This window comes from Pan troglodytes, chromosome 5, assembly GCF_028858775.2.
Source record: "Pan troglodytes isolate AG18354 chromosome 5, NHGRI_mPanTro3-v2.0_pri, whole genome shotgun sequence".
In the NCBI taxonomy this organism is placed as follows: domain Eukaryota; kingdom Metazoa; phylum Chordata; class Mammalia; order Primates; family Hominidae; genus Pan; species Pan troglodytes.
Window position 1 is genome coordinate 108,137,194 of NC_072403.2, and position 27,371 is coordinate 108,164,564.

At 35.5% G+C, this 27,371-nt stretch overlaps 1 protein-coding gene and 1 long non-coding RNA gene across 4 annotated transcripts in view; one reads left to right on the forward strand and one right to left on the reverse strand.

Annotated features, from left to right (window-relative positions):
* The window catches only part of FUT9 (fucosyltransferase 9), a 199,721-nt gene extending 172,556 nt beyond the window's left edge, over window positions 1-27,165 (forward strand). Inside the window, exon 3 of one of the 3 annotated variants that reach the window (XM_009451666.4) lies at window positions 14,730-27,165. In XM_009451666.4, coding sequence (XP_009449941.1) covers window positions 14,738-15,817 — 1,080 coding nt within the window. In that variant the 5' untranslated portion in view covers window positions 14,730-14,737 and the 3' untranslated portion in view covers window positions 15,818-27,165. Of the gene's footprint in view, window positions 1-14,729 lie in introns of those variants that run through there. The other 2 variants (XM_016954608.4, NM_001008978.1) reach the window with 2 other exon arrangements.
* LOC104006929 (uncharacterized) overlaps window positions 11,395-27,371 on the reverse strand; it is a 312,910-nt gene continuing 296,933 nt past the window's right edge. Inside the window, exons 6-7 of the long non-coding RNA XR_010158110.1 lie at window positions 14,489-14,598; window positions 11,395-12,038 (exon numbers count right to left, since the gene is read on the reverse strand). This is a non-coding gene — a long non-coding RNA (uncharacterized LOC104006929). The remainder of the gene's footprint in view (window positions 12,039-14,488; window positions 14,599-27,371) is intronic.

Below are 27,371 nucleotides of genomic sequence, written 5' to 3' on the forward strand. Positions count from 1 at the left end.
CTTCCAAAGTGCTGGGATTACAGGCATGAGCCACTGCACTCAGTTGTCAACATTTATTCTTAAAACAATACATGTGACCTGAGGCAGAAAGATGTACACCAGTTTCCTCATCTGGAAAAACTGATGTAATTCTAACCCATATTTCATCTGGTTGTGAGATTTAAAGGAATTATTACCTGCAAAATGCTTGGAACCATGCTTGGCACATAGAAAGAAATATATATATATGTGTGTGTGTGTGTGTGTGTGTGTGTTTAAACACATGCACATATATTTTTCATTTAACAAATGTATATTATTTGATATATATATATATTTGTTAAATGAACAGTAAGAAATATATTTTTCCTGAAAATTAAATTGTAAAATTTATATAAAAATCTTAGTCTGGTGGTTTAAACATTGGAAATGCTGAATGGTTGTTAGCTCCTTGGTCAGTCATAAAACATACGCTGAGAGCAAGAATATGACAAGTATGATTTAGGCACTAGGGACTGGAATCTGAGTAAAAACACCCAATCTTTGCCTTATGAGCCTGGTTACAATTGAACAGAGATGACAACATTAATCGTATACTCACACAAATCTAGGTAAACTTGATACTGTGGCAAATGCTGTGCAAAAATGACACGTGGTACTATAAAATGTGTACTTGGGGTTTTGATTTAGTGTGTTGGGGGAAGGTTGGGAGACTGTTCAGGGAAGGTTGGGAGACTGTCAGGAACTTTTCACAAGCTACTGCCAGTAGAACTGAGAGCTGAAAAGTGAAAAGGAATATATCAGTAAAGAGAGGAGGGAATCTGCTCCAGGGAGAGGTGAGGGCTGGTGGAGCAGCTCTGTGAGAGGGACAAGCATGGTGATGGAGGGAATGCAACATTGGCATGTGCTGAGGCTGGTGACAAAAGCTGTGTTCCCATCATCCAGGGCTCCTTAAGCTACATGAAGACTTTTAACATTTTTTTTTTATCTTATAAGCAATTGGAATTCATCAACAGCCCTAAAACAGAATGGTAATATGTGATCTGTGGTTTGAAACATCACGCTATTGGAGGAATCCCCAAATTTTAGTGTACATCTAATGTTGACAGTGCGGTGTTAAAGTCTCCCATTATTATTGTGTGGGAGTCTAAGTCTCTTTGTAGGTCTCTAAGGACTTGCTTTATGAATCTGGGTGCTCCTGTATTGGGTGCATATGTATTTAGGATAGTTAGCTCTTCTTGTTGAATTGATCCCTTTACCATTATGTAATCGCCTTCTTTGTCTCTTTTGATCTTTGTTGATTTAAAGTCTGTTTTATCAGAGACTAGGATTGCAACCCCTGCCTTTTTTTGTTTTCCATTTGCTTGGTAGATCTTCCTTCATCCCTTTATTTTGAGCCTATGTGTGTCTCTGCAAGTGAGATGGGGCTCCGGAATACAGCACACTGATGGGTCTTGACTCTTTATCCGATTTACCAGTCTGTGTCTTTTAATTGGAGCATTTAGCCCATTTACATTTAAAGTTAATATTGTTATGTGTAAATTTGATCCTGTCATTATGATGTTAGCTGGTTATTTTGCTCATTAGTTGATGCAGTTTCTTCCTAGCATCAATGGTCTTTACAATATGGCATGTTTTTGCAGTGGTTGGTATGGGTTGTTCCTTTCCATGTTTATTGCTTCCTTCAGGAGCTCTTGTAGGGCAGGCCTGGTGGTGACAAAATCTCTCAGCATTTGCTTGTCTATAAAGGATTTTATTTCTCCTTCACTTATGAAGCTTAGTTTGGCTGGATATGAAATTCTGGGTTGAAAATTCTTTTCTTTAAGAATGTTGAATATTGGCCCCCACTCTCTTCTGGCTTGTAGAGTTTCTGCCAAGAGATCAACTGTTAGTCAGATCGGCTTCCTTTTGTGGGTAACCCGACCTTTCTCTCTGGCTGCCCTTAACATTTTTTCCTTCATTTCAACTTTGGTGAATCTGATAATTATGTGTCTTGGGGTTGCTCTTCTTGAGGAGTATCTTTGTGGCATTCTCTGTATTTCCTGAATTTGAATGTTGGCCTGCCTTGCTAGGTTGGGGAAGTTCTCCTGGATAATATCCTGCAGATTGTTTTCCAACTTGGTTCCATTCTCCCCGTCACTTTCACGTATACCAATCAGATGTAGATTTGGTCTTTCCACATAGTCCCATATTTCTTGGAGGCTTTGTTCATTTCTTTTTATTCTTTTTTCTCTAAACTTCTCTTCTCACTTCATTTCATTCATTTGATCTTCAATCACTGATACCCTTTCTTCCAGTTGATCAAATCAGCTACTGAAGCTTGTGCATGCATCACATAATTCTTGTGCCATGGTTTTCCGCTCCATCAGGTCCTTTAAGGACTTCTCTACACTGGTTATTCTACTTAGCCATTCATCTAATCTTTTTTCAAGGCTTTTAGCTTCTTTGCAATGGGTTCAAACTTTCTCCTTTAGCTCAGAGAAGTTTGATCATCTGAAGCCTTCTTCTCTCAACTTGTCAAAGTCATTCTTTGTCCAGCTTTGTTCTCTCGCTGATGAGGAGCTGCATTTCTTTGGAGGGGGAGAGGCACTCTGATTTTTAGAATTTTCAGCTTTTCTGTTCTGTTTTTTCCCCATCTTTGTGGTTTTCTCTGCCTTTGGTCTTTGATGACGGTGACATACAGATGGGGTTTTGGTGTGGATGTCCTTTCTGTTCTCCTTCTAACAGTCAAGACCCTCAGCTGCACGTCTGTTGGAGTTTGCTGGAGGTCCACTCTAGACCCTTTTTGCCTGGGTATCAGCAGTGGAAGCTCTCAGAAGGCAAGATATAACTAAGATCAGAGCAGAACTGAAGGGGCTAGAGACACAAAAAACCCTTCAAAAAATCAATGAATCCAGGAGCTGGTTTTTTGAAAAGATCAACAAAATTGATAGACCACTAGCAAGACTAATAAAGAAGAAAAGAGAGAAGAATCAAATAGATGCAATAAAAAATGTTAAAGGGGATACCACCACCGATCCCACAGAAATACAAACTACCATCAGAGAATACTAGAAACACCTCTATGCAAATAAACTAGAAAATCTAGAAGAAATGGATAAATTCCTGGACACATACACCCTCCCAGGACTAAACCAGGAAGAAGTGGAATACCTGAATAGACCAATAACAGGCTCTGAAATTGAGGCAATAATTAATAGCTTACCAACCAAAAAAAGTCCAGGACCAGAAGGATTCACAGCCGAATTCTATCAGAGGTACAAGCAGGAGCTGGTACCATTCCTTCTGCAACTATTCCAATCAATAGAAAAAGAGGGAATCCTCCCTAACTCATTTTATTTTGGTGTTATCCTGATACCAAAGCCTGGCAGAGACACAACAAAAAAAGAACATCGATGCAAAAATCCTCAATAAAATACTGGCAAACTGAATCCAGCAGCACATCAAAAAGCTTATCTAACATGACCAAGGGGGCTTCATCCCTGGGATGCAAGGCTGGTTCAACATACACAAATCAATAAACATAATCCAGCATATAAACAGAACCAAAGACAAAAACCACATGATTATCTTAATAGATGCAGAAAAGGCCTTTGACAAAATTCAACAGCCCTTCATGCAAAAAACTCTCAATAAACTAGGTATTCAATGGACGTATCTCAAAATAATAAGAGCTATTTATGACAAACCCACAGCCAATATCATACTGAATGGGCAAAAACTGGAAGCATTCCCTTTGAAAACTGGCACAAGACAGGGATGCCCTCTCTCACCACTCCTATTCAATATAGTGTTAGAAGTTCTGGTCAGGGCAATCAGGCAGGAGAAAGAAATAAAGGGTATTCAATTAGGAAAAGAGGAAGTCATATTGTCACTGTTTCCAGATGACATGATTGTATATTTAGAAAACCCCATCATCTCAACCCAAAATCTCCTTAAGCTGATAGCAACTTCAGCAAAGTCTCAGGATACAAAATCAATGTGCAAAAATCACAAGCATTCCTATACACCAATAACTGACAAACAGAGAGCGAAATCATGAGTGAACTCCCATTCACGATTGCTTCAAACAGAATAAAATACCTAGGAATCCAACTTACGAGGGATGTGAAGGACCTCTTCAAGGACAACTACAAACCACTGCTCGACGAAATAAAAGAGGACACAAACAAATGAAAGAACATTCGATGCTCATGGACAGGAAGAATCAATATTGTGAAAATGGCCATACTGTCCAAGGTAATTTATAGATTCAATGCCATCCCCGTCAAGCTACAAATGACTTTCTTCACAGAATTGGAAAAAACTACCTTAAAGTTCATATGGAACCAAAAAAGAGCCCGCATCACCAAGTCAATCCTAAGCCAAAAGAACAAAGCTGGAGGCATCACACTACCTGACTTCAAACTATACTACAAGGCTACAGTAACCAAAACAGCATGGTACTGGTACCAAAACAGAGATATAGACCAATGGAATAGCACAGAGCCCTCAGAAATAACGCCGCTTATCTACAACTATCTAATCTTTGACAAACCTGAGAAAAACAAGCAATGGGGAAAGGATTCCCTATTTAATAAATGGTGCCGGGAAAACTGGCTAGCCATATGAAGAAAGCTGAAACGGGATACCTTCCTTACACCTTATACAAAAATTAATTCAAGATGGATTAAAGACTTAGATGTTAGACCTAAAACCATAAAAACACTAGAAGAAAACCTAGGCAATACCATTCAGGACATAGGCATGGGCAAGGATGTCATGTCTAAAACACCAAAAGCAATGGCAACAAAAGCCAAAATAGACAAATGGGATCTAATTAACCTAAAGAGCTTCTGCACAGCAAAAGAAACTACCATCAGAGTGAACAAGCAACCTACAGAATGGGAGAAAATGTTTGCAACCTACTCATCTGACAAAAGGCTAATATCCAGAATCTCTAAAGAATTCAAAGAAATTTACAAGAAATAAACAAACAACCCCATCAGAAAGTGGGTGAAGGATGTGAACAGACACTTCTCAAAAGAAGACATTTATACAGCCAACAGACAGCTGAAAAAATGCTCATCATCACTGGCCATCAGAGAAATGCAAATCAAAACCACAATGAGATACCATCTCACACCAGTTAGAATGGCAATCATGAAAAAATCAGGAAACAACAAGTGCTGGCAAGGATGTGGAGAAATAGGAACACTTTTACTCTGTTGGTGGGACTGTAAACTAGTTCAACCATTGTGGAAGATAGTGTGGCGATTCCTCAAGGATCTAGAACTGGAAATACCATTTGACCTGGCAATCCTGTTACTGGGTTTATACCGAAAGGATTATAAATCATGCTGCTATAAAGACACATGCACGTGTATGTTTATTGTGGCACTATTCACAATAGCAAAGACTTGGAACCAACCCAAATGTCGATCAATGATAGACTGGATTAAGAGAATGTGGCACATATACACCATGGAATACTATGCAGCCATAAAAAAGGATGAGTTCATGTCCTTTGTAGGGACATGGATGAAGTTGGAAACCATCATTCTCAGCGAACTATCGCAAGGACGAAAAACCAAACACTGCATGTTCTCACTCATAGGTGGGAATTGAACAATGAGAACACTTGGACACAGGAAGGGGAACATCACACACCAGGGCCTGTAGTGGTGTCAGGGGAGAGGGGAGGGATAGCATTAGGAGATATACCTAATGTAAATGACAAGTTAATGGGTGCAGCACACCAACGTGGCACATGTGTACATATGTAACAAACCTGCATGTTGTGCACATGTACCCTAGAACTTAAAGTATAATAATAATAAAAAAAAATTTAGTGTATGTCAGAACCACTTGGAGGGCTCGCCAAAGCATGTTGCTAGGCCTCTTTCCAAAGTTTCTGATTTCATGTTTGGGTTCTGGTAGGAGAATTTGCCTCTCTAACAGGATCCCAGATGTTGCTGATGCTGCTGGTCTAGAGCCATTCTTTGAGGACTACTGATCTACTCTACTGTGAACAAATTGAAAGGATCAAAAGGGAGCACTAGGTGGACCACTTAGAAAGAAATGTCCGTCTTCCATACAAGAATTGATAGACATTTGACCTAGGGAAATGGAGAGAAGTCTATTAATATAAGGAATATTTAGGAGGTAAAATTGGCAGGAGTCGATGCTAGGTTAGGTGTGGATATGAAGGACAAGACGATGTCAAGATGTCACTGGGTTAGTTGCCCTACCTTATCATCTAGAATGAAGACATTCTCATTTATAAAGTCCAAAAGGCTAGTAATCTATCAGCCCAAAATGATAGTTTTGGATTTTTTTTTTAATCTGTTGGCTGCAAGGGACTAAACCTGACAATAATCACAGAAGTGCTGGTGCTGACAGCTAAGTTATAAAAGACTGCTGGCCTCAAAGGGTGCTGGAAAGCTTGTTCTGAAAGAATGCCAGCAAGGCACCTCCTGGCCCTATCTGTGGTATTTCCCAAGGGCACGTGGAGCATGAGCCAGGTTACACTTGGGCTCAGTGTCAGATCTCATGGCTCTAGCCACAGCTGAAGCCAGTAAATAGAGCTTCTAAAGTTAATAAAGACAGTGATGAAGGACTAGTGATTGAGTAGAGAGGAGAGAGAGCAGATGAAAGATCAAACTAAAAGAGGCTAATCCCTGAATTTGTAAAGAAAATTTCGAAGAGAGAGACGGTAGTAGGTGCCCAAAATAAAGAAATTTGCAGTACGGGAAAAGCGGTAGTTGGCAGCTCTCTTGCCAGTAGAAACAAACGTCTGAGGCAAAAATGAAGGAAGAAGAAAGAATTTTTAAAAGACATGCATTGGACTGTCTAAAGACAAACCCACTGCCGAAATGAATCAGGGATTTATTATTACCAGAGAGAGTTCTGAGGAATATTTAGGAAAAATGTTGGTGATCAAAATTGGTGTCATTTGGTGGCAACTTCCTCAGGGCTTGAGGAAATAAAACAAAGGCTTACCCTTGGAAATACCAGGGATTATATCTAAGGATCTTTGAGAAAGGTTCACAAACACAAATTTTATAGCATTCCGGAGATCAACTAGTGTCTTCGTGCCAAAAAGTAAAGGGCATTTTTCCCAAAGGCAAGAGGCATTTGGCTCAGAATTTAATGGAGAAAATTGTGGGAACTTAGAGGAGGAATGCCCATTAGAGAGGTTCAATAGAATTTGAAGTTTCAAGGGAATTTTTGAAAGCGCAGTGATGAATATATAAAGTTTTATAGGACTTTGAGACAGAATATAATTTGGTGTATAATAGCTAAAGCGTAAAGCTTTTGTTTTTAATCTTGCACGTGTTCTTAGCATAAAAATTGTAGCCAGGAGTAAAAGCAAAATAAAACAATAACAAAAAAAAACTAAAAAGAAAAGATAAGCCACCCAATTTAAATTATAAGCATTCATGTAGTATTCAGATTTTTGCAGAATCCTGTACTAATACTATGATAGTGAAGATCACAATGATTATATGGGGAGCAAATTATTCTTTGAACCTGCAGAAACAGATTACTAATAGTTGAGAATCAGATAACACCAATGGCTTATATAAAATAAAGAGATTTCTTTGTAGTTTTGAGAATTTACATATAGTGTTGCTGTGGGGTGTTTTGGCTTATTTGAAAATATAGATAATTATGGATAAATTTTGAAGGATTCAAGATACATACTTTGGATCCTGGAATATTAGGGGAAGAAGACGGGGAAGCGATTGCCAGTGTGGGAATAGAGAGGTGGTGCTCTCTTTCCTCCCCATCATAAGGGTCATGGCCAGCACCCCTCTAACAAAGACAGACTAATACAAGAATAGTCTAATATAATAGATGGATTAATTTAAAAATTAACAACAGCATAGGACACTTATTTGATCATAGCTTTATGCTACATGGGAGCCTTCAGAATTAAGACTCGAAGACTTAAGGTGAACTATTCATTTTTATGCTTGGGATTAATGAAGAATGGACAGTCATATGGCAATGTGATTGGGCAAAAATGATCTGATCTAATAATAATAAACAAAGGAGGGACGGGCGCAGTGGCTCACGCCTGTAACCCTGGCACTTTGGGAGGTTGAGGCAGGCAGATCATGAGGTCAGGAGATTGCGATCATCCCAGCCAACACGGTGAAACCCCATCTCTACTAAAAATACAAAAATTAGCTGGTCGTGGTGGTGTGTACCTGTAATCCCAGCTACTTGGGAGGCTGAGGCAGGAGAATCGTTTGAACCTGGGAGGCAGAGGTTACAGTGAGCTGACATCACACCACTGCACTCCGGCCTGGTGACAGAGTGAGACTCCATCTCAAAAAAATAAAATAAAATAAAATAACAAAGGGGAGAAATCCAGCAAGACCAGTCTGTTAAGATTCTTCTTGGCTTCTCTTTAGCATTCCTTCCTTCTGGTAAGAGGCAGGATCTTCTCTGGAATGCAGGTCTTATGACCTACAATCAAATAAGGTAGGTCAGAAAATTTCATGGCCAGTTCTTACACGGAAAGATGGGTGAAAGTTGTAGTAATATTTTTAGGTTTTATTAGTGGCCTTAGAGGAAAAGGGTTCTTGTTTCTATGAATGCCTTGGTAAAGAGGGATTCTAGTTTCTACTGCTTGCTTTAGGAGATAATGAGTGGTGAAAGACAGGAGAGCAGTAGAAAGTCAGACAGAAACTTTGTTTCTGAGGCTGCTTCTGAGGCCTTTGCTAACTTGTAGCTCTCTTGCCAGTAGAAACAAATGTCTGAGGCAAAAATGAAAGAAGAAAAAAGAATTTTAAAAAGACATGTGTTGGACTGTCTAAAGACAAACCCACTGCAGAAATGAATCAGGGACTTATTATTACCAGAGAGAGTTCTGAGGAATATTTAGGAAAAGTGCTGGTGATCAAAATTGGTGTAATTTGGTGGCAACTTCCTCAGGGCTTGAGGAAATAAAACAAAGGCTTACCCTTGGAAATACCAGAGATTATATCTAAGGATCTTTGAGAAAGGTTCACAAACACAAATTTTATAGCATTCCAGAGATCAACCAGTGTCTTCATGCCAAAAAGTAAATGGCATTTCTCCCAAATTCACCCTTCAATTTGTCAGTGATTCATTTCTTGTCTTTGGAGTTGGTATGAATTTATCTTGAAGATCCTCAGGTTGATCTAAAGTTCTGTTCAAATGGTCTATGTATTTCATATATTTTTACCAGCTATCAAAAAATTTCATTAGGAATGGTTTAATAGTACACAAACAAAAAAAAATAGTAAATGTACTATACAGTGACTGTCAAATGTCCTGATCCAACAAGTCCTAATGGCATAAGGGAAAATCTCTTCCAACCCCAACATCCTGCTAATGATGTTGGGATAGGGGAGGTGGGTTGAAGAGGTAGGTAGTGGCTGCAATCTGGGAATAATGCCCCAAGTCACAAATTACAAGCTCAGCTATCCTGTTCCATCTCCACATTTTAAGCAAGTATTGAACTTTGTTCTATAGCATGCTCCTGTTTCTTTCCATTTAAAATAAGGATTCAATACCTACCTCCACCAAAAATCAAAACTTACAGTAGGACTGCCTCTCCATGAGGGAGCCTCCTGTTCTCCTTAGTTACACATTTTTCTCCCTAATACCTTGATATGTATCTGTGGTTTGAGAATTACAACTCTAATCTTTTTCTATTTCAAGTTATCTTCCATTCTTTAACATTCAGTAGAGTGTTCTTTTTTTTTCCTTTTTTTTATTATTATTGTACTTTAAGTTTTAGGGTACATGTGCACAATGTGCAGGTTAGTTACATATGTATACATGTGCCATGCTGGTGCGCTGCACCCACTAACTCGTCATCTAGCATTAGGTATATCTCCCAATGCTATCCCTCCCACCTCCCCCCACCCCACAACAGTCCCCAGAGTGTGATGTTCCCCTTCCTGTGTCCATGTGTTCTCATTGTTCAATTCCCACCTATGAGTGAGAATATGCGGTGTTTGGTTTTTTGTTCTTGCAATAGTTTACTGAGAATGATGATTTCCAATTTCATCCATGTCCCTACAAAGGACATGAACTCATCCTTTTTTATGGCTGCATAGTATTCCATGGTGTATATGTGCCACATTTTCTTAATCCAGTCTATCATTGTTGGACATTTGGGTTGGTTCCAAGTCTTTGCTATTGTGAATAATGCCGCAATAAACATACGTGTGCATGTGTCTTTATAGCAGCATGATTTATAGTCCTTTGGGTATATACCCAGTAATGGGATGGCTGGGTCAAATGGTATTTCTAGTTCCAGATCCATGAGGAATCGCCACACTGACTTCCACAATGGTTGAACTAGTTTACAGTCCCACCAACAGTGTAAAAGTGTTCCTATTTCTCCACATCCTCTCCAGCACCTGTTGTTTCCTGACTTTTTAATGATTGCCATTCTAACTGGTGTGAGATGGTATCTCATTGTGGTTTTGATTTGCATTTCTCTGATGGCCAGTGATGGTGAGCATTTTTTCATGTGTTTTTTGGCTGCATAAATGTCTTCTTTTGAGAAGTGTCTGTTCATGTCCAGTAGAGTGTTCTTAAAGAACGACTGGAGATAATCTCTTAACAGAAAATTGAATCATGCATACCAAGTCTTGTTAAGCAGCACTTTTAACCCAGATTCTGTTATTTTCGATGGTAAAGTCTTTAAGTTACATTCTCTCATAGTACTTGAAACTACTAAAAATAATTGAAAAGGTTTAATTATCCTATTTACTGTTACAATTTGTTTTGTGCTATATGTTTATTGCTATCTCTGGTGAGCTATAGTAACACTGCTGCAGGTGTTTTTAAAATAGGCAGTATTGATTATCAGTATAAGACATGTTAAGTATCCAACTGAATTTTAGTCATGAGGAATAGGTGAAAAGGATTCTGTCAAGGAGATGTCAATTTGGCCCCAAGAGGCAAACTTTTTTGACAGTTCCGTACAAAGTAGAGGTTACTGAGTAAGTGCCCCTATTATTTAGTAACTGACCCTGACAGCACTGAAAAATTGAGGGGAGGGGGTGAGCAGAGAGTTAAGAAGGATAACCTCAAGTTATATAAAATATCCAGGAAGCATGAAAACTGGAAACCACACAGTAGAAGAAACATCGTTTCTGTCTAGTGATCAATTCCTCGTTTGGCTAATGAGAGAGAGAGAGAGACTGAGACATGGAACTAAAATGTTCTGGATAGATGCTAACTTTGAGACAAAACAGAGAGGCAAAACTGGGAGATTGCTCTTCTAGTGGTAGGAATAGCCATATGCCAATTTTAATGGGAGTAATTCCATAGAGAGCTCCATGCTAAATGCACAGAGGAAGAAACAAAGTACATATTCATTCATTCACATTTGGCTCATTTTTGTATATCTGGTTACCTACCAAGCACAGTACTTGTACATAGTTGAGATGCAGCAATTCACCCATTTATTCATATGAGACATACAGCATTTATTAAGCATCTACTACATTCTGGTGATAAGGATACAGCAGTGAAGAAAAGAAAGCCCCTCACAAAGCTTACATTCTGGTATCACTAAAATGATTGCATATTCTGGCTGCAACCTGGGGAATCAGTGATCTAAAATGTTAATTATCAAGTGCCCAGATTCTAAAGCCAGGTGGCCTGGGCTTGAAAAGTATTCTGTGCCATTAACTCTCTGTGTGGTTTTGGACAAGTCACTTAATCATTTTGGGCCTCAATTTCTTTATCAATAAAATGGGGATATAATGAGTTAATACGTGTGTGTGTGTATAAGTTAATATAAGTGCTCAGATCAGTGTTTGACACTAATAAGTGCCATATATATGTGTCAGATACCCTTGTTAAAAGAAATTAATCTAAATTCAACTCATCGTTAAATAGTTCTTAATTACAGAATAAAAGGTAGAGACCAGGGAAATCAAGACAACAAAACTTGAGATACCAATAGCAAATGGATTATTCATGTTTGTATTATTTGTTCAAAGTAGATTACAGAAGGAAAGAGAGAGCACAATCCAGTGGTTAAGCTGGTTACTTTTATCTGTGGCCTGCAATTTCCTCATCTGTGAAGGAATGAGAAAAGGTGTCCTTTTTAGGGTTTCTAGAAGGATTAAAGGAAATGATGTGTGTAAAATGCTTGGCACAAGGCCTGGCTAAGGGTGAGCATTTATTAAATGGTGGCTATTTCAGTTGTAACCTGATTATATTGAACTGACATCATTTATTTAATGGTTTTTGTCATTGCATTTCAGTTCAAAAAGGATTTAAGGAAACTTTTAATCAGAGTATTTCTAAAAACATTAAACATTGGTCTCACAGGAAGAAAACACTGCAACAGTCAGTCAAATCATTCATATTAAAAGTTAATGTTTTTCCAAAGAAAAGAGAACCTTCCAGTAAGGTTTTTCAGTCTGTAGGTTCTGGAGTCTAGATGGAATTGAGAGACTGTCCAATTAAATTTATACTTAGGATCAAATGCAACTAAACTTCCATAAACTTACTCTTGAATCACATCATGATCTATTTCTAATACTTATTATTGCTGAATTTTTGTATTTTTGCATCTGTGTTCATAAGCACAAATGACTTTTTTTTTTAAACAAAGTCATATCTTGCTTGGGTAACAAGATTATAATTGACCTCATGAGTTAAGCTTCTTTCTTAATTTTTGTATTTTCCAAAATAATTTTTTAAAAAAGGTGGATGGTATTCCTAATTTATTGAATTGTTGATATCATAGGAAAATCATTTAGACCTAGAATTTGCCTTTAGTTGTTGTTGTTTATGAATTCCAATTCTTTAACTGTTAACTGCTGAATCAGAATTTTTCTTTCACAAATATTGGTATTTCTGTATTTGTACAAAAATACAACTCTTTAGTCATATTTCAAATTTTTCAACATAAAATTACTCAAAATAGTTACTTCAATTTTTATCTATGCTAAATCAACAATTATTTGCTATTTTTGATATTACATTTGAATTTCTTTTTTCTTCATTATTCTTGCCTAAAGTTTGAGTATTTTCAAATATTGTGACATTATTACTCATTTCAAATTTCTGACCCTTACCTTTACATTTTTCCTTCTTATCTTTTTAGCATTTTACCATTTTTCTTTGTTTAGCTTCTTGAGTTGACCGATTTATTAATTTTCTGAAATGTGTGCAAAGCTATAATTTCCTTCTGTTTAAATATACAACAAAATTTGGCTTGTAGAACCTTCAATGTCATTTAATGTCATTTAATTCTGAATAACTGAAATTTCCTTCATAATTCTTTCCTGATTTTCTCTGTATTCCAAGGATTGATTAATAATTTAGCACTTAGACATATTTGATATGTACCTTTTGTTTTCATTTTCTTATTGACTATAGAACTGAAACCAACTTTGACAGGAAGCTGCAATCTCTGATTCCAATACCTTAGTTCTGGGAGTGATCTAGAATGCAGTGTCCAAAATCTTTGGACTCACAGTCAAGCTTTGCTACTCAGAGAGTCTCATATGCTTTAAGAAAAACTACATAGCAAAAGAATGTGCTTTTTTTAATGTTGACATATATTTAGGTAATTAAATGGAGGATAATTTCTCCCGTTTTTTGGAAGGAAACATCTAACGTTTCTATGCTAGTTTCTGTCAAAATTTCAAAATACTTTAATGAGTCTGAAATTTATAGGCCATATTATTTTCGTAAGAGAAACAACATGAATTTCAAATGACCCGTGAGAATTTTATCAAGAAACCGTTTTTGCAAATATATTTTTGTGTTCATAGCCATAAAGAGGCATGAATGCCAAAGAGAAAAAAACTTGAAGACACTTTTTTTCTTAAAAAAAAAGCCTTCACTCATCTTTTTAGCCACAATCTGCTAAAATTCATGAGATCAAAGTTGTTCTTCATGAAATATAGCCCTTTTTTGAGAATTTGTTTATTTTTATAATACCGATATCATCTTAATACAAAGAAAAACTTTTTTAAAGCCCTTATGCTATGTAAGTGAGAACGTTTTTCCAATGCAAATAGAATATTTGATTATTACATCTTGGTAGATATTGGATGTACTAACAAATTATTAAAAATAAACAAAGAAAACTGTAAGAAAAATATATAAATAAAAACAAAACACTGAGTTTTGAATTTATAAAATTTGCCTGAGTGTACTTGTTTTTTAAAAATGTATCAAATCAAGAGTTGCCATTTTTTTTCCAGATGATTATACTAATGCATTTGCAAACTGTGAAGGTAAATTTATAACGAGAAAAACAAAAACATAACGTTTTTAAAAACAGTTTAGTTTTCTATCGAATTCCATCTGAACCACAAAGTTATGGTACAGTCTCAATATGCGAGTAAATAAGTGATTATATCAACTGGGAGATGTTCACAAATCTGATATGGTTACAAAATACTAAAAATTTTAGTCATGGCTTTAGCGATGACAGTCTAGGTTGTGCCACTTTTCTACAAGCAAATAAAAGTAGAACAGTTAAGGATAGCATTGAAAAAAATGTTACTTGGTTTGAAGATATGCTGGTACTTTCAGAAGAGTTTTTGGGAAACTTCCTTTTGAAAGCTGTTTCTTGGCTTTGAGGAAAGTTCTGTTTCTCTCAATGGTTTGATAACACTGAAAAGGAAAATGCAGTTGATTACTACTTGTTTATCTCATATTTATGATTTTAAATATATCTCAAATATATTTATGATTTTCTCTTCATTCCCCCCCCACCTCCCCTTCTGTCTTTCTCTATTTGGTAGGAAAAATTATGACATCAACATCCAAAGGAATTCTTCGCCCATTTTTAATTGTCTGCATTATCCTGGGCTGTTTCATGGCATGTCTTCTCATTTACATCAAACCTACCAACAGCTGGATCTTCAGTCCAATGGAATCAGCCAGCTCTGTGCTGAAAATGAAAAACTTCTTTTCCACCAAAACTGATTATTTTAATGAAACTACTATTCTGGTGTGGGTGTGGCCATTTGGGCAGACCTTTGACCTTACATCCTGCCAAGCAATGTTCAACATCCAAGGATGCCATCTCACAACGGACCGTTCACTGTACAACAAATCCCACGCAGTTCTGATCCATCACCGAGACATCAGTTGGGATCTGACAAATTTACCTCAGCAAGCTAGGCCACCCTTCCAGAAATGGATTTGGATGAATTTGGAATCACCAACTCACACTCCCCAAAAGAGTGGCATTGAGCACTTGTTTAACCTGACTCTGACTTACCGCCGTGATTCAGATATCCAAGTGCCTTATGGCTTCTTGACGGTGAGCACAAATCCCTTCGTGTTTGAAGTGCCAAGCAAAGAGAAATTGGTGTGCTGGGTTGTGAGTAACTGGAACCCTGAGCATGCCAGAGTCAAATATTACAATGAGCTAAGCAAAAGCATTGAAATCCATACCTATGGGCAAGCATTTGGAGAATATGTCAATGATAAAAATTTGATTCCTACCATATCTACTTGTAAATTTTATCTTTCCTTTGAAAATTCAATCCACAAGGATTACATCACTGAAAAGCTATACAATGCTTTTCTGGCTGGCTCTGTACCTGTTGTTCTGGGACCATCTAGGGAAAACTATGAGAATTATATTCCAGCAGATTCATTCATTCATGTGGAAGATTATAACTCTCCCAGTGAGCTAGCGAAGTATCTGAAGGAAGTCGACAAAAACAATAAGTTATACCTTAGTTACTTTAACTGGAGGAAGGATTTCACTGTAAATCTTCCACGATTTTGGGAATCACATGCATGCTTGGCTTGCGATCATGTGAAAAGGCATCAAGAATATAAGTCTGTTGGTAATTTAGAGAAATGGTTTTGGAATTAAAATTTTTCATCACTTGCACACTTGATAAATATTTTGATGAGATATCATCCAAGTATTGAGGATAAGAAGAGATGCAACATACTACTTTTGTGTCACAATTTATTTTTATCACCCTCTCTAGGGTAACGTGTATATTTTGGTGGAGATTTTTAAAAGCTCAGCATGAGCAATCATTCCATTCGGTTTTAAATTATCCTGTATATACCTAATTATGTGCACTGGAGAGTAATTTATTCTTCATTATCATTTGTAAACATTGTTTTTTTCACATTTTTGTAGTTGTCCATAATGTAAGCTTGTGGTTTGATTATTGTTTCCACACTGATCAGCTGTTTAATCTATTTGGGAAATGAAGATGCACATCTTAAAGTATGAAAAATTTTCACTAAATATTACAATGTCTAGTTCCAACTTTGCATACTATAACAGAGGAAGAACATGTTGCGATTGAATTCTAACCTCTTTGACTCCGAAGTTGAATGAAGTGTATAACTGTCTCTATTTGATCTATTATTTTTACCTGTTTATCACATTTGTGAAGGTGAAATTATTCATGGAGTGAATAAGAAAGATATGAAGCCGAACTGTTCTATTCAGGAAGCTATTAGACTTCTCATTTATTTTCATTAAGCTGATTTGCAGCTACTTATTCTCATGGTCTTAAATTAAATTATTCAAGTATTTTTAAATATCCAATTTGTTGTGATTTTCAGCACCTGGGAAGTAGTCCCAATAATACTTTAGAAAATCTAAGACAGTTCTTTCTGCTACTGATGACACTCATTGTCATAATAAAACAAATAATTTCCTCAAATAACAAAGAAAAATGATACCTATAGATTTATAAATGGTGTCATTTATGAACAATGTTTAATTATGTATCAATTTAAGATTTTTTTCTGAAGCCCTAATATTTAAAATGGTCTTATTTTACCATATGGATATAAGATTTGGCTCATAATGATGAGCCCTATCATTTGATTTGAGTTCTATCATTTAAGAGAGCCTAAATAAAATTATCATCAAGGTATTAAATATAAGATGTTAAATACAATAAAGTGGGGATATATAGAAAACACACAGTGTTAGCACAGAGTAAGATCTCAATGCACATTTGTTGGATGAATAAATAAATGCAATTGAATTCACAGAAAAATGATTGTTTCAAGGAAGTGACAGTTCTACTTTAGAAGTACTAATTGGAGATGGCTTTTATATCCCATTTTGGTAATTATTCATACATAGCACATATGACCATGATGTTCAGGGCTTTATAGAACCAAAATAAACCTACCATTACATGAAAATTTTGAAGAGTATATTCCTGAACTTGCAGCTGCCTATAGCATTCTCCTCCATAAGGCTAGAGGAGAGCTGGATATAAGCAGAGATCGTAGGTGAAAAAAGATGGGCCATTAAGGATTCTTCAAGGAAAACATTCCTCAAAATGATCCTTAGTGCCTTTATTCCATTCAGGCCAATAATCCATCCAAAAATTAGAATGTTCTGAGGACATCCATTTGGGTCTATTTGTGACTTATTCCTATTACAAATTGACATCAGCAAAATTCAAAAAGAATTCAGTAAAAAGGGCATAGATCCAGCTATCCAGACTATCTTGTGAGAGAATAAGCTCACCCTAGCACCAGAAAGATTTGAGCAGAGGAATATTCCTGTAATGAATAGAGGATTGTTTGATTCTCAGGTATATTTCTTAAGCCAAGATTGAATGCAGTGTCAGGCACTGCCTTAACACCCACAGAGATAAGATGAACAAGGTACTATCACTGCCTAAAATGAGCTTACAATTAAGTGGATAGACATATAAAAGCTTCCTTTCAATTCAGCCTGAGACTGTTTATATGCATGTGCTACTCTGAATGACGTTTGTATGGGTCAATGCTGATTTAATGGGGAAACAATTGCTTAGCTGTTTGACATGTTTCTGAGCTGCAAACTTTGTCAACTCTTTTGACCCAACATATTATTCTCTCTGTATTATCTCTTCTAACCACAATGCATTAAGAAATAATATTTTTATGTGGATGTCCTCCTCAATAAGTAAAGATCTCCATCCATATTTAATTAATTGGTAAGACAGTCAAATTCATACATTTACATTTACTTTGTCAAATTTTTTGGTCTATAAAAAGCATAGAGATCTAAAGAGGATATACTGCTAACAAGTTTAGAAAGCATCTGCTTTTTTTTATTATTATTATTTTTGTGATGGAGTCTTGCTCTGTCGCCCAGGCCGGAGTGCAGTGGTGCAGTCTCAGCTCACTGCAACCTCGGCCTCCCAGGTTCAAGTGATTCTCCTGTATCAGCCTCCCGAGTAGCTAGGATTACAGGCGTGTACCATTATGCCTGGCTAGTTTTTGTATTTTTAGTAGAGATGGGTTTCACTGTGTTGGCCAGGCTGGTCTTGAACTCCTGACCTCAAATGATCCACCTGCCTCAGCCTCCCAAAGTGCTGGGATTACAGGTATGAGCCACTGTGTCTGGCCCACCTGTTTTTTTTTGAAGGCAGAAAAACATTCAATATTAAAAGCATTCAACATTATTTCAACCTGCCTTGGCTCTAATGAATGTTCATGATTTGAAAGAACTGAAAGACCTAAAGGCAGTGTCTCTATTGTTGACTACAAATGTAGGCTCTTTGTTGGACTATGACTATAATCACACACTGATAATACGACGCAAGCAGAGGCAGTACTACTAAGTATCTAGCAGGTGCTTTGAAACCCCATTACTAAGTCCCAGAAGACTGTTTCCTAAATTTGAAGTGGAAGAATTAAATGACTCAATGGAACCCTTTAGCTCTGGGTCCACTGATGTGTGAGTTTTAGGGCTAGAAGGAATTATAATTTTGTTGTTTATAATTGCTATAATATAGAAATTATAATTGCTTTTCTTTCTACTTATGAGTTAACTAGATCCAGAGATATTTATTCAAGACACACATTCACACACACATACACACACACACACACACCCCACAGCTAGTGACAATAGTTAAGATTTGGATTTAAGGATCCTATCTTTCTTTATCCCACTTTCTTTTCAATCGCATTCCTAACTTATTATAGAATTATGTCTCAATTTTTACAAATGTGAATGTCTTATTGGTATTTTTAGGGCCTATAGAATGGTATACCTCATGTAGAAGAACTTCGACTTTTGAAGGTATACAATAAATAAAACATCAAACTCGTTAGCATTCGTTCTGGTTTAAATATTTTAGGAGTTGAGTTCAGCAGAAGGAAATGGGCTATCACTACATTTAAGTGAAATACAACCTTCAAGAAAGTGTATGGTTCACAGCCACTCCTTTAATAAATCCTGTGGATTGCAATTCTTTGTAAGAAACTCATGAAAAAGATATATTGATTCAACAAAATTGGTTTGCTGTTGATTATGCAAACCAATAATTATGCCTGGAATTAAATTGTGGACACAAAAAAGGGAACAGACCATTTAAAATGTTTTATCTCAAAATATCGAAAAGCTATTGCCTTCAATACTCTAAATATTTAAATATTAATTATTGTAGACATCAGTAAGAATAAATAAATGTTAATCATTATAGACCTTACTAATAAGAATATATACTGAATTGTCCACATCCAGAGTATTACACCCTGAACAAGAAAGACATGAGAGCCTGACAGTCATATATATTATGACAGCTGTATATCTGACAATATGAAGTAGAAACTAAAAAAAAAAATCATCTTAGTGGGAAACAAATACATGCTTAAAATTGTTATATTTACTGTAAAACTCCTGATAATCTTAGATTGTGCAGAAATGTTTCTTATTTTGAGGGGCTTAGAAGGCTCAGAGCATTTGATGTGTAAAGCAACAGAATATTTAGGAATTATTTGCGGAGGCTTTAAATTCTTACCTCCAATTGGAGGTTAAATATTAAAAGAATAGGAAACTATGCCTCTGATATTTTTTTGTCAGCCTATTTTTAAACTGGATTCCATGAGTCTTAAGGTAATATCCTAGAATTTTTTTTTGCGTGAATTAAAGTTACCACAAATTTCAGGTCCTTACCTTATGACTGTGTTTGATCATATCTTTGAGTTCCCTTGAACTCTGATCTCATTTTGAGAAACTTCTTAACAATTACAATCGAGCTGTTAAATATAACAAACATCAGAATCTAAAGGATAAGCACAGTGCCTAATGTACAGGAGGGTCATATCAAATACTTGTTGAATAAATAAATGAATGTGATAAGTGGTCCTGTAAAATATTTTTTAAGAGTAGTGACAATGTTTATTGGTACCAATTGGAGATGATATTTTATATTTATTTTATTAGTTTGTCACCTGGATGCAAAAGGAAGGCATTTTAACTCCTTTCTATCTTACCACATTGTAAAGTATCAAAAGAAGTAACATCTCAAGAAAGATTAGAAAGGATTTGGATCACGTTAACATTCTATGCAAATATTAGTAACATATCAACTGTTTCTAAAAGGAAAGAAAATTAGTATTTAAGGAGAGTATAAAGTGCGAGCACTGTGAAGGGCAGATATCTATTACCAAACCACATGGAGAGAAATATAGTCTCTCTCCTAACTTCATTCCATTGTATTGCAATCAGTCAATTAAGGTGATTTTTTTTTTCTGGATGTCTCATCTAGAGATTTTGTAGCATTTTGCAAATGGGTATGCTTCACTACTATCCAAAGTGTTCTCCCCTTTAGTAATTCATATTGAATATATCCATATTCATATGCATTTTATAAAACAGTTAATAGAATCTAAATAAGATATAGCCGGCTAAATCTGGAATGTGAGTGCTACCCTAGGTTATTAGTTCAACAAACTAATTTTGAGAGAGCCATTTAACCTCTCTGGACCTTGTTTGTAAGCTTTCTTCTAGCACTATTACTCTTATCTAAGATCGAAATTGATATATGCATGAAATTCCTAATGGAATTTCAGTGTCCATCTCAAAGTAATTTTTTAGGATATTCCATACAGATTTCCTTCTCATTTCTCTGTGTAGATATTTAAAGTATGAGATTGATTATTTAAACTAACATGTGGAAAGAACCTAATCCAGAGTTTGGAATATAGAAAGTGCTCAATTAACTGACATTCCTCCTGTATTTCCTCCCTCCCCTTAGTTGTCTATGACTTTTGAACTCACTGCTCACTGACACCTTAATTGCCGGCAGAAAAATCAATCATATTTTAGGCATTATTCTGAAATATTTTAGAGTTTTTTGTACTATTCAAACTCTTATTACAAAAATCTAAAGATATTTATTGATGCAAAAAATTTAGGGAGTCATTGGAAATGCCTAAGGCAATCCCAGGCTAACAATAAAATAGCATAATTTTAAGTAAGCTAGATTGAGTTCATTCAGAACATTTAGTTATTTTTTAGCTCATAGTTAACATATGTCCATGCATTTGATTAACTTTAAAAATATTTTATTTAAAAATAACCTCTCAAACACCAGTTGCTTTCTGTCAGTTTTACTCAAAGCATGCTTCCTAGGTCACCTGACCTAGAATCACCAGAAGTGTTAACAATACCGATTTCTGGGCTTTGAGCCATGAAATTAGAATTTCTTCAAATAATCCATGCCCCCCCCCCGTCACCCAAAAAAAGAGCATGCTTTTAATACATTTCCAAAATTATCCTGTTTCTGCTATAACTGGTGAACCATCCTGTCCTAAACTAGCAGTTCTCAAACATGCATATGCCTTTGAAACTTCCTAGATCATCTACATAAAAATCATTTGAAATACTGTTAATAATACACAGCTTCTGAATCTCTGGGTGTGAGATGGGACCAGGAATCTTATTTTAAAAATCTCTCCAGATGGTTCTGGTGTCCTGCTAGTTTTGAGGTTTGCATCCCACCTGTTTAGATGGGTAGTATTCTATTAAATATGAGGTATTACCTTTCTTTAGTTCACCTGGAATCTTCTTAAATATATCGGTAAAGTATTCTACTTCAAAATCCAAGACATTTTGTATGCCTAATTATTTCACACAAGAGCGTGGAACTCACCAGTCTTGTGACTTGGGGCAGGTTATTTATAGTCTCCAGACACTTTTTCCAGTTGCGAGTTGCTTATAGTAGTTCGCGAACCTGAATGCACATTAGAACCATCTGGAGAGGCTTTAAAATTGCAGATGTCCAAACCCCACCTCCAGAGAGCTGATCTATTTAGTTTGAGGAAGAGCCCAGAAGTCTAACAGGTGTAAATGTTCCACAGGTAATACTAATGCAGGCATACCTCAAGAAATCACCAGTTCTTGTCTTGGAGGAACTATTAGGAAAATAAAAGATTATATATCTTGAAAAAAATCTCTAATTTGCTTTCTAGGTTCTAACTGCATGTTTATATTTCGCAACAGGAAAGACTGGTCTAGACAATTACTAGGATATATGCTTCTGTGATCTGCTTTTCTATTGTATGTGTTTAAGAGACCACATTCTTGGGTTCCAAAGTCTCCTTGCCTGATAGGTAATTTGCAATTGAGATATGGCAAAGAATTGTAGCATCCAAATTTTTGACAACTACAGATTTAGAATTGAATCCAAGGTCTGCCATTCACTAGCTATGTGCAAGTTACTCAACTTCTCTTATCCTCAGATTTTGCAGCTGTAAAGCAGAGGTAGCATATTTCTGAGAAATTATATTCAGGTGACTAGATATGTGTTCAAGTGTTATCTTTTATTCTTATAAAAGATAATTGTGAGGAATCCAGTGCTATTTTCACAATTTTAATTCTAAAACTCTGAAGACATTAAACAGGCAGTTTGTAGGAATCACTGAAATTTTATACAAGCCGAAGGAACAACATTCAGCAAAACGGAAACAAATAAATACAGCATGGAAGCATATATTCATGTTTCCCATAATTACTAAGTTACGGAAGGGGTGTGAGGAGCTGGCAGTGGTGGTGAATAGACATTGTTTGCATTACTAAATATATATACCATTTCTTAAGATAATTGGAACTCAAGCAGTCCTAATTTTCTCTCCCTGTTATGAGCAATCAGTAAATTAGTAGTCAATTTAACTTATTATCAGTTGGTATAGCACATGTCACAGAATAGGATAGCAAGAAGATTCTCAGAGATCATTTTCTGGTAAAGAAAAAGGCCTAGCAATATTTAACAGTTTGACTTAATCCATCACTTCAGCTGGTCCACTAGTTTTGACACAGGACTAGTTAATGATTTGTTAGGAAGTCTCCATCTACTTTTAAACTAATTTAAAAAAAAGCTAAAAGTTGCTTTTAATATGTTAGGGTATAACTTCAATAAACAGGAGTATTTATCTAGTGGTTCAGAAATAAAATAATTGTTAGTCAGCCTGTGATTAAGGCTACCATAATTGCATAATAAATAGCTTTGACGTGAATAATCTCAGTTGTTCAAGTGTACAATTTTAAAGCTGTACTGTGTTAGAATAAAAAAGTAGGCTCAAGGAAAATTTCTATTTTTCTATATGAAAAAGAGAATGATATTCAAAATAGTATTTTTAAGTAGTTTCTAATTGTGTTCCTTTAAAGAGTATTAGAAATGTCTGTTATGTCAGTAACATTAGAAAACTTCAAAAACTGATTTATTTTTCTGAGTTCTCTGGAAATCAAACAATTTTGAATTAGTTGTGTAAGTAAAGTAAGTTAAGTTATAGCTTGCTGGAATTTTATTGTGGAAAACAAATATAGATTTTATCTGAAAAATTTTAAGGGCCAATTCTACAGAAAGTTATGCTAACATGCTAACTTTCCACACGTGGCTGCATTCCATTTTGATTAATGAGGGTTCAGGAAATAGAAAGGCAGGCTCTGCAGAAGCAGTATCCAAAGACTAAATTAACAACCCAGGACTACCACTCATTATGTGAGAAATATGGGCCAGAGTTACAATATCACATCTCCAGTCTCAGATTGGCCTCATTAGCCACCTTCAGTTCCTTAAATGAGATAATCCTGAAGATGCCATCCTTGTCCAAGGTGAGATTGCCAGAGGATATGAGCTCATCTAGGGTGGAATACATGTCTCCAGGGACTGTAATGAGATCAGGCTTTTCACTTACTGGTTTTCTGCCTCAAGAGTCCTTAAGCAAATGAAGATTATCTGATTGTCTACGTAAACCTGGAAGTAGTCTACTTTTTAGATAAAAGATAATCTATCTTGAATATTTCATATGTGATTTTAAAATAATTAATCAAAAAACAAAGACTATCATATTTGAGAACAAGATTTTACTTAGAAGGGAAAAAAAAGAACTTTCAGCTTAATCGGGGTTAAGGGAGTAATTGTGACAATATAAAATGGCATTGTTATAGAATCCCTAAAAGGTAAATAATGTATGAGATGAAGGTAGGAAGTAATGTATGCTTGCGGAAATGCAACTGGTCAAAATTACTTGAATGAAATTGTTGAGGTTAAACATCTTCATTATAATAATATGTCTTATTCTGATTCCAAGACAATACGAATGTAGAGAAGAGATTTTTAAATGGAAAAAGTAAAGAGCTAACAAGTCTGTACCTAGATTCAAGTTCACAAAGCGACAAAAAGGAGAAAAGTGTCAACAAGAAACAAGAAGAGGAGTAGTAAACTAAGGATCAAAGCCCAAGTTCCAGTTTTCACAATCTGCTGTATAATTCACTAACATTTCTGAGCCATAGAGTTTTAATCTGTAAAAGGAGTGTGATGGACTGTACATTAGAAGTACCTGAGAAGCTCTTAATAAATCTTGATGAATTGGTTAGAAATTCTAATTTAATTAGCCTGGCACAGTGCACAAACTGCCATATATTCGTGCAGATGTTTTCTTCTTTTCTTACTGCTCCTTTCCATGTGGCCATGTCACTACAAGGGGTGGGGAAGAAGTTAATGTGTAATTGCTTCAGGAGCTCTGATTAAAAGGTTGCTGAAGCAAAATACTGCAATGAAGTTCTGAAAATGAAGAGTTAGGACTTTACATGATTTCTCTTGCCTCATTCCCTCAAGAATGCACATATAGACACACATATGCCAATATCTTTTTTATGTAGTTCAAGTATAACTTTGAATAAAATGACTTACATTCAAGGAAGGTCAAAACTATTATTCTGAAACAAAATGTGACAATTCTAGCCATTATGTGAATTGTAAGGGTCAGTAATCCATAAACTATTTGGATGGTAATTGTATGTTTTATTAATGTGATGTAATTTTGCACTATTGTATTGTCATATTTAATCAAACTCTTAAAAATACCCTGAAACGTAATGCCAAATGTACAGTTTATAGGTTCATGTTATTTCTGATAAGAATTTAATTGCATTGTGCTAATAGTTGTTTATTGCTATTAACTTTCTGTGTATGTATTATTGCGATGCAGACCCAATAGGGTTATTTTAAGCACACTAATTAGTCATCTGGATTTTTATAGATAAAATCACACGTTGATCAGAAATCATTTTTCTACTTATTTTTTTGTAGAGTATTTTTCCACACTTGAAAAAAACATGATTATTTTATATCAAACATCAACTTTTCTTTAAATCTTATTTTAGTAGCTAATGCATGTTTGAAATAAGATGTGTTAGAAATTACATGACTATATTAAGGTTGTGTTTATATTAGGTGAAAAATTGCATGCAATTGATGAATCATGCAGCTTTGGGGACATTTACACTGCCACCCACACACAGGCTGTGTCTCAATCCGTACGCATGATTCACGTCCTTTCAAAAGTCCCTTTTCAACATTTGGTAAAGTGAAAATGTTATTCATAGTGCTAATGAGCCAATAAACAATGCTGCATTTCTTTTTTCTAACTGTGCAGCATATTGTGGTAAATTTTCTCCCAAAACTTTATTTTTGGAGTTATTGTTGGCAATAAATACAACAAATTATTTGTTGGCAAGTGATACAATTTACTGTATAACAACTTAATAGTACAAAGCATGAAGATGTGAAAATATCATCTTAACCAGTTTCATTCTATGAACATAATATTCTGGCAGCTTTTTCTATAACTGAGAATGGTATATCTTTTTATACACTGCCAAAATCAGTACTACTGCCAGTCACCTGAGGTCAGGTCTGCACAACACTAAATTGGGCAATAACATAGAATGTCTAGGCAGTCTTGACAGTCAACCAGTGTAATCACTAGGGGAAGAAAAAGTAGGCCTACCCTTTTACTTATTAACTTAAGTAATAAAAATTGTATAAAAATATGAATGTTGGCTGCAGAGGAGCCTTTACATGCAGATAATTTGCAGCAGTCTTTGAAAATAACAAAAATTATTCCATTTAATGAAGGGTTTGTTTTGTTCAGCTTTTCTCTTTTATTCAGAAAACATACCTGTGCTTTTGAAAGGGCTTAATCCCAAACAGGTAATATGTGTGGATCAATCATCTCTCCTCCCATGAAATTAATCATTCATGGTAATATATTAAGGCTAGAATGTAGCTCTTAGTGACTTAAAACATGACAGTAAGCATTTACACTGTTGGAAGGTAATTTCATTGCTATGTTATTAAAATGATCGGAATCCTATTTATACATTTATTTATTTATTTATTTACAGAAGATTGGTTCCTTCCAGTTCAATTTAACAGCTTCAGTGAAGTTAGTATAATGATAAGAAAAATTGACTCTAGCTATTATTCCAAGTGAAAATCATGCAGCTGAGTCCTGCTGCATCCTGGGAGCAAAGCATTAATTCAAATGAGGAGTAGTCAGTCCTAGCACTGTAGAGGCCGACTTTACCAACCAAGATATTGTATGTGTGTGACATTCAGCTAACATTGATCTAGGCACTTAGTTTGCTACCACATTGTTCCCTTCATTGATTGAAACTGTAAATAACATAACACTTTAAGGCAGCTAAGCAAATATTTTAATAAGCCATGAAAGGCAATATGCCAGAGAAAATCTGTATATTCAGCTATTTGGAGAACTCGTGTTTTCCACAAATTAAACTGGAGATGTCATTTGAAATTTTCTTCCCTTAAACATGCTGTCACAACATGGATTCCTTCTCATGGATGTCTTTCTAGGCTTATAAATATATGGTGTGATCGCTATAATTTTGTGAAATTTTGTTCAGCAATTAATAGTGATTTCAGCAATATGTACTAAGATTCCAAGGCAGAAATAAATGTATAAAGGATTTGAGCCTGTATGTGTAAGAAGAAACTCTCTCTTCAGTCATATTTCCTAAATTCAGTGTAAGTACCTCGCTGATTTAGCACTGGAGTTATTCCTTGAATGTGTAAATAATGATGTTCTATTCTGACCTAATGAATTCCTGTAATGTGAATATTTAAAATAAAAGAATTCAATTTAAATGTATACTAGCTAGTGCTGGTTATTTATAATTCTTACATTCAAAATTATTCACTTGAGAAGATTCATTTTTACTTCGATGCAAATCTGCATTCTATATATATTGAATTAAAATGTTAAAACTACATAAATATATTTTCCAGATTATACACTCATTACAAATATTGCATCAAAAGGGACAGTCAGTGTTCATATATAAAAAGTTCAACATA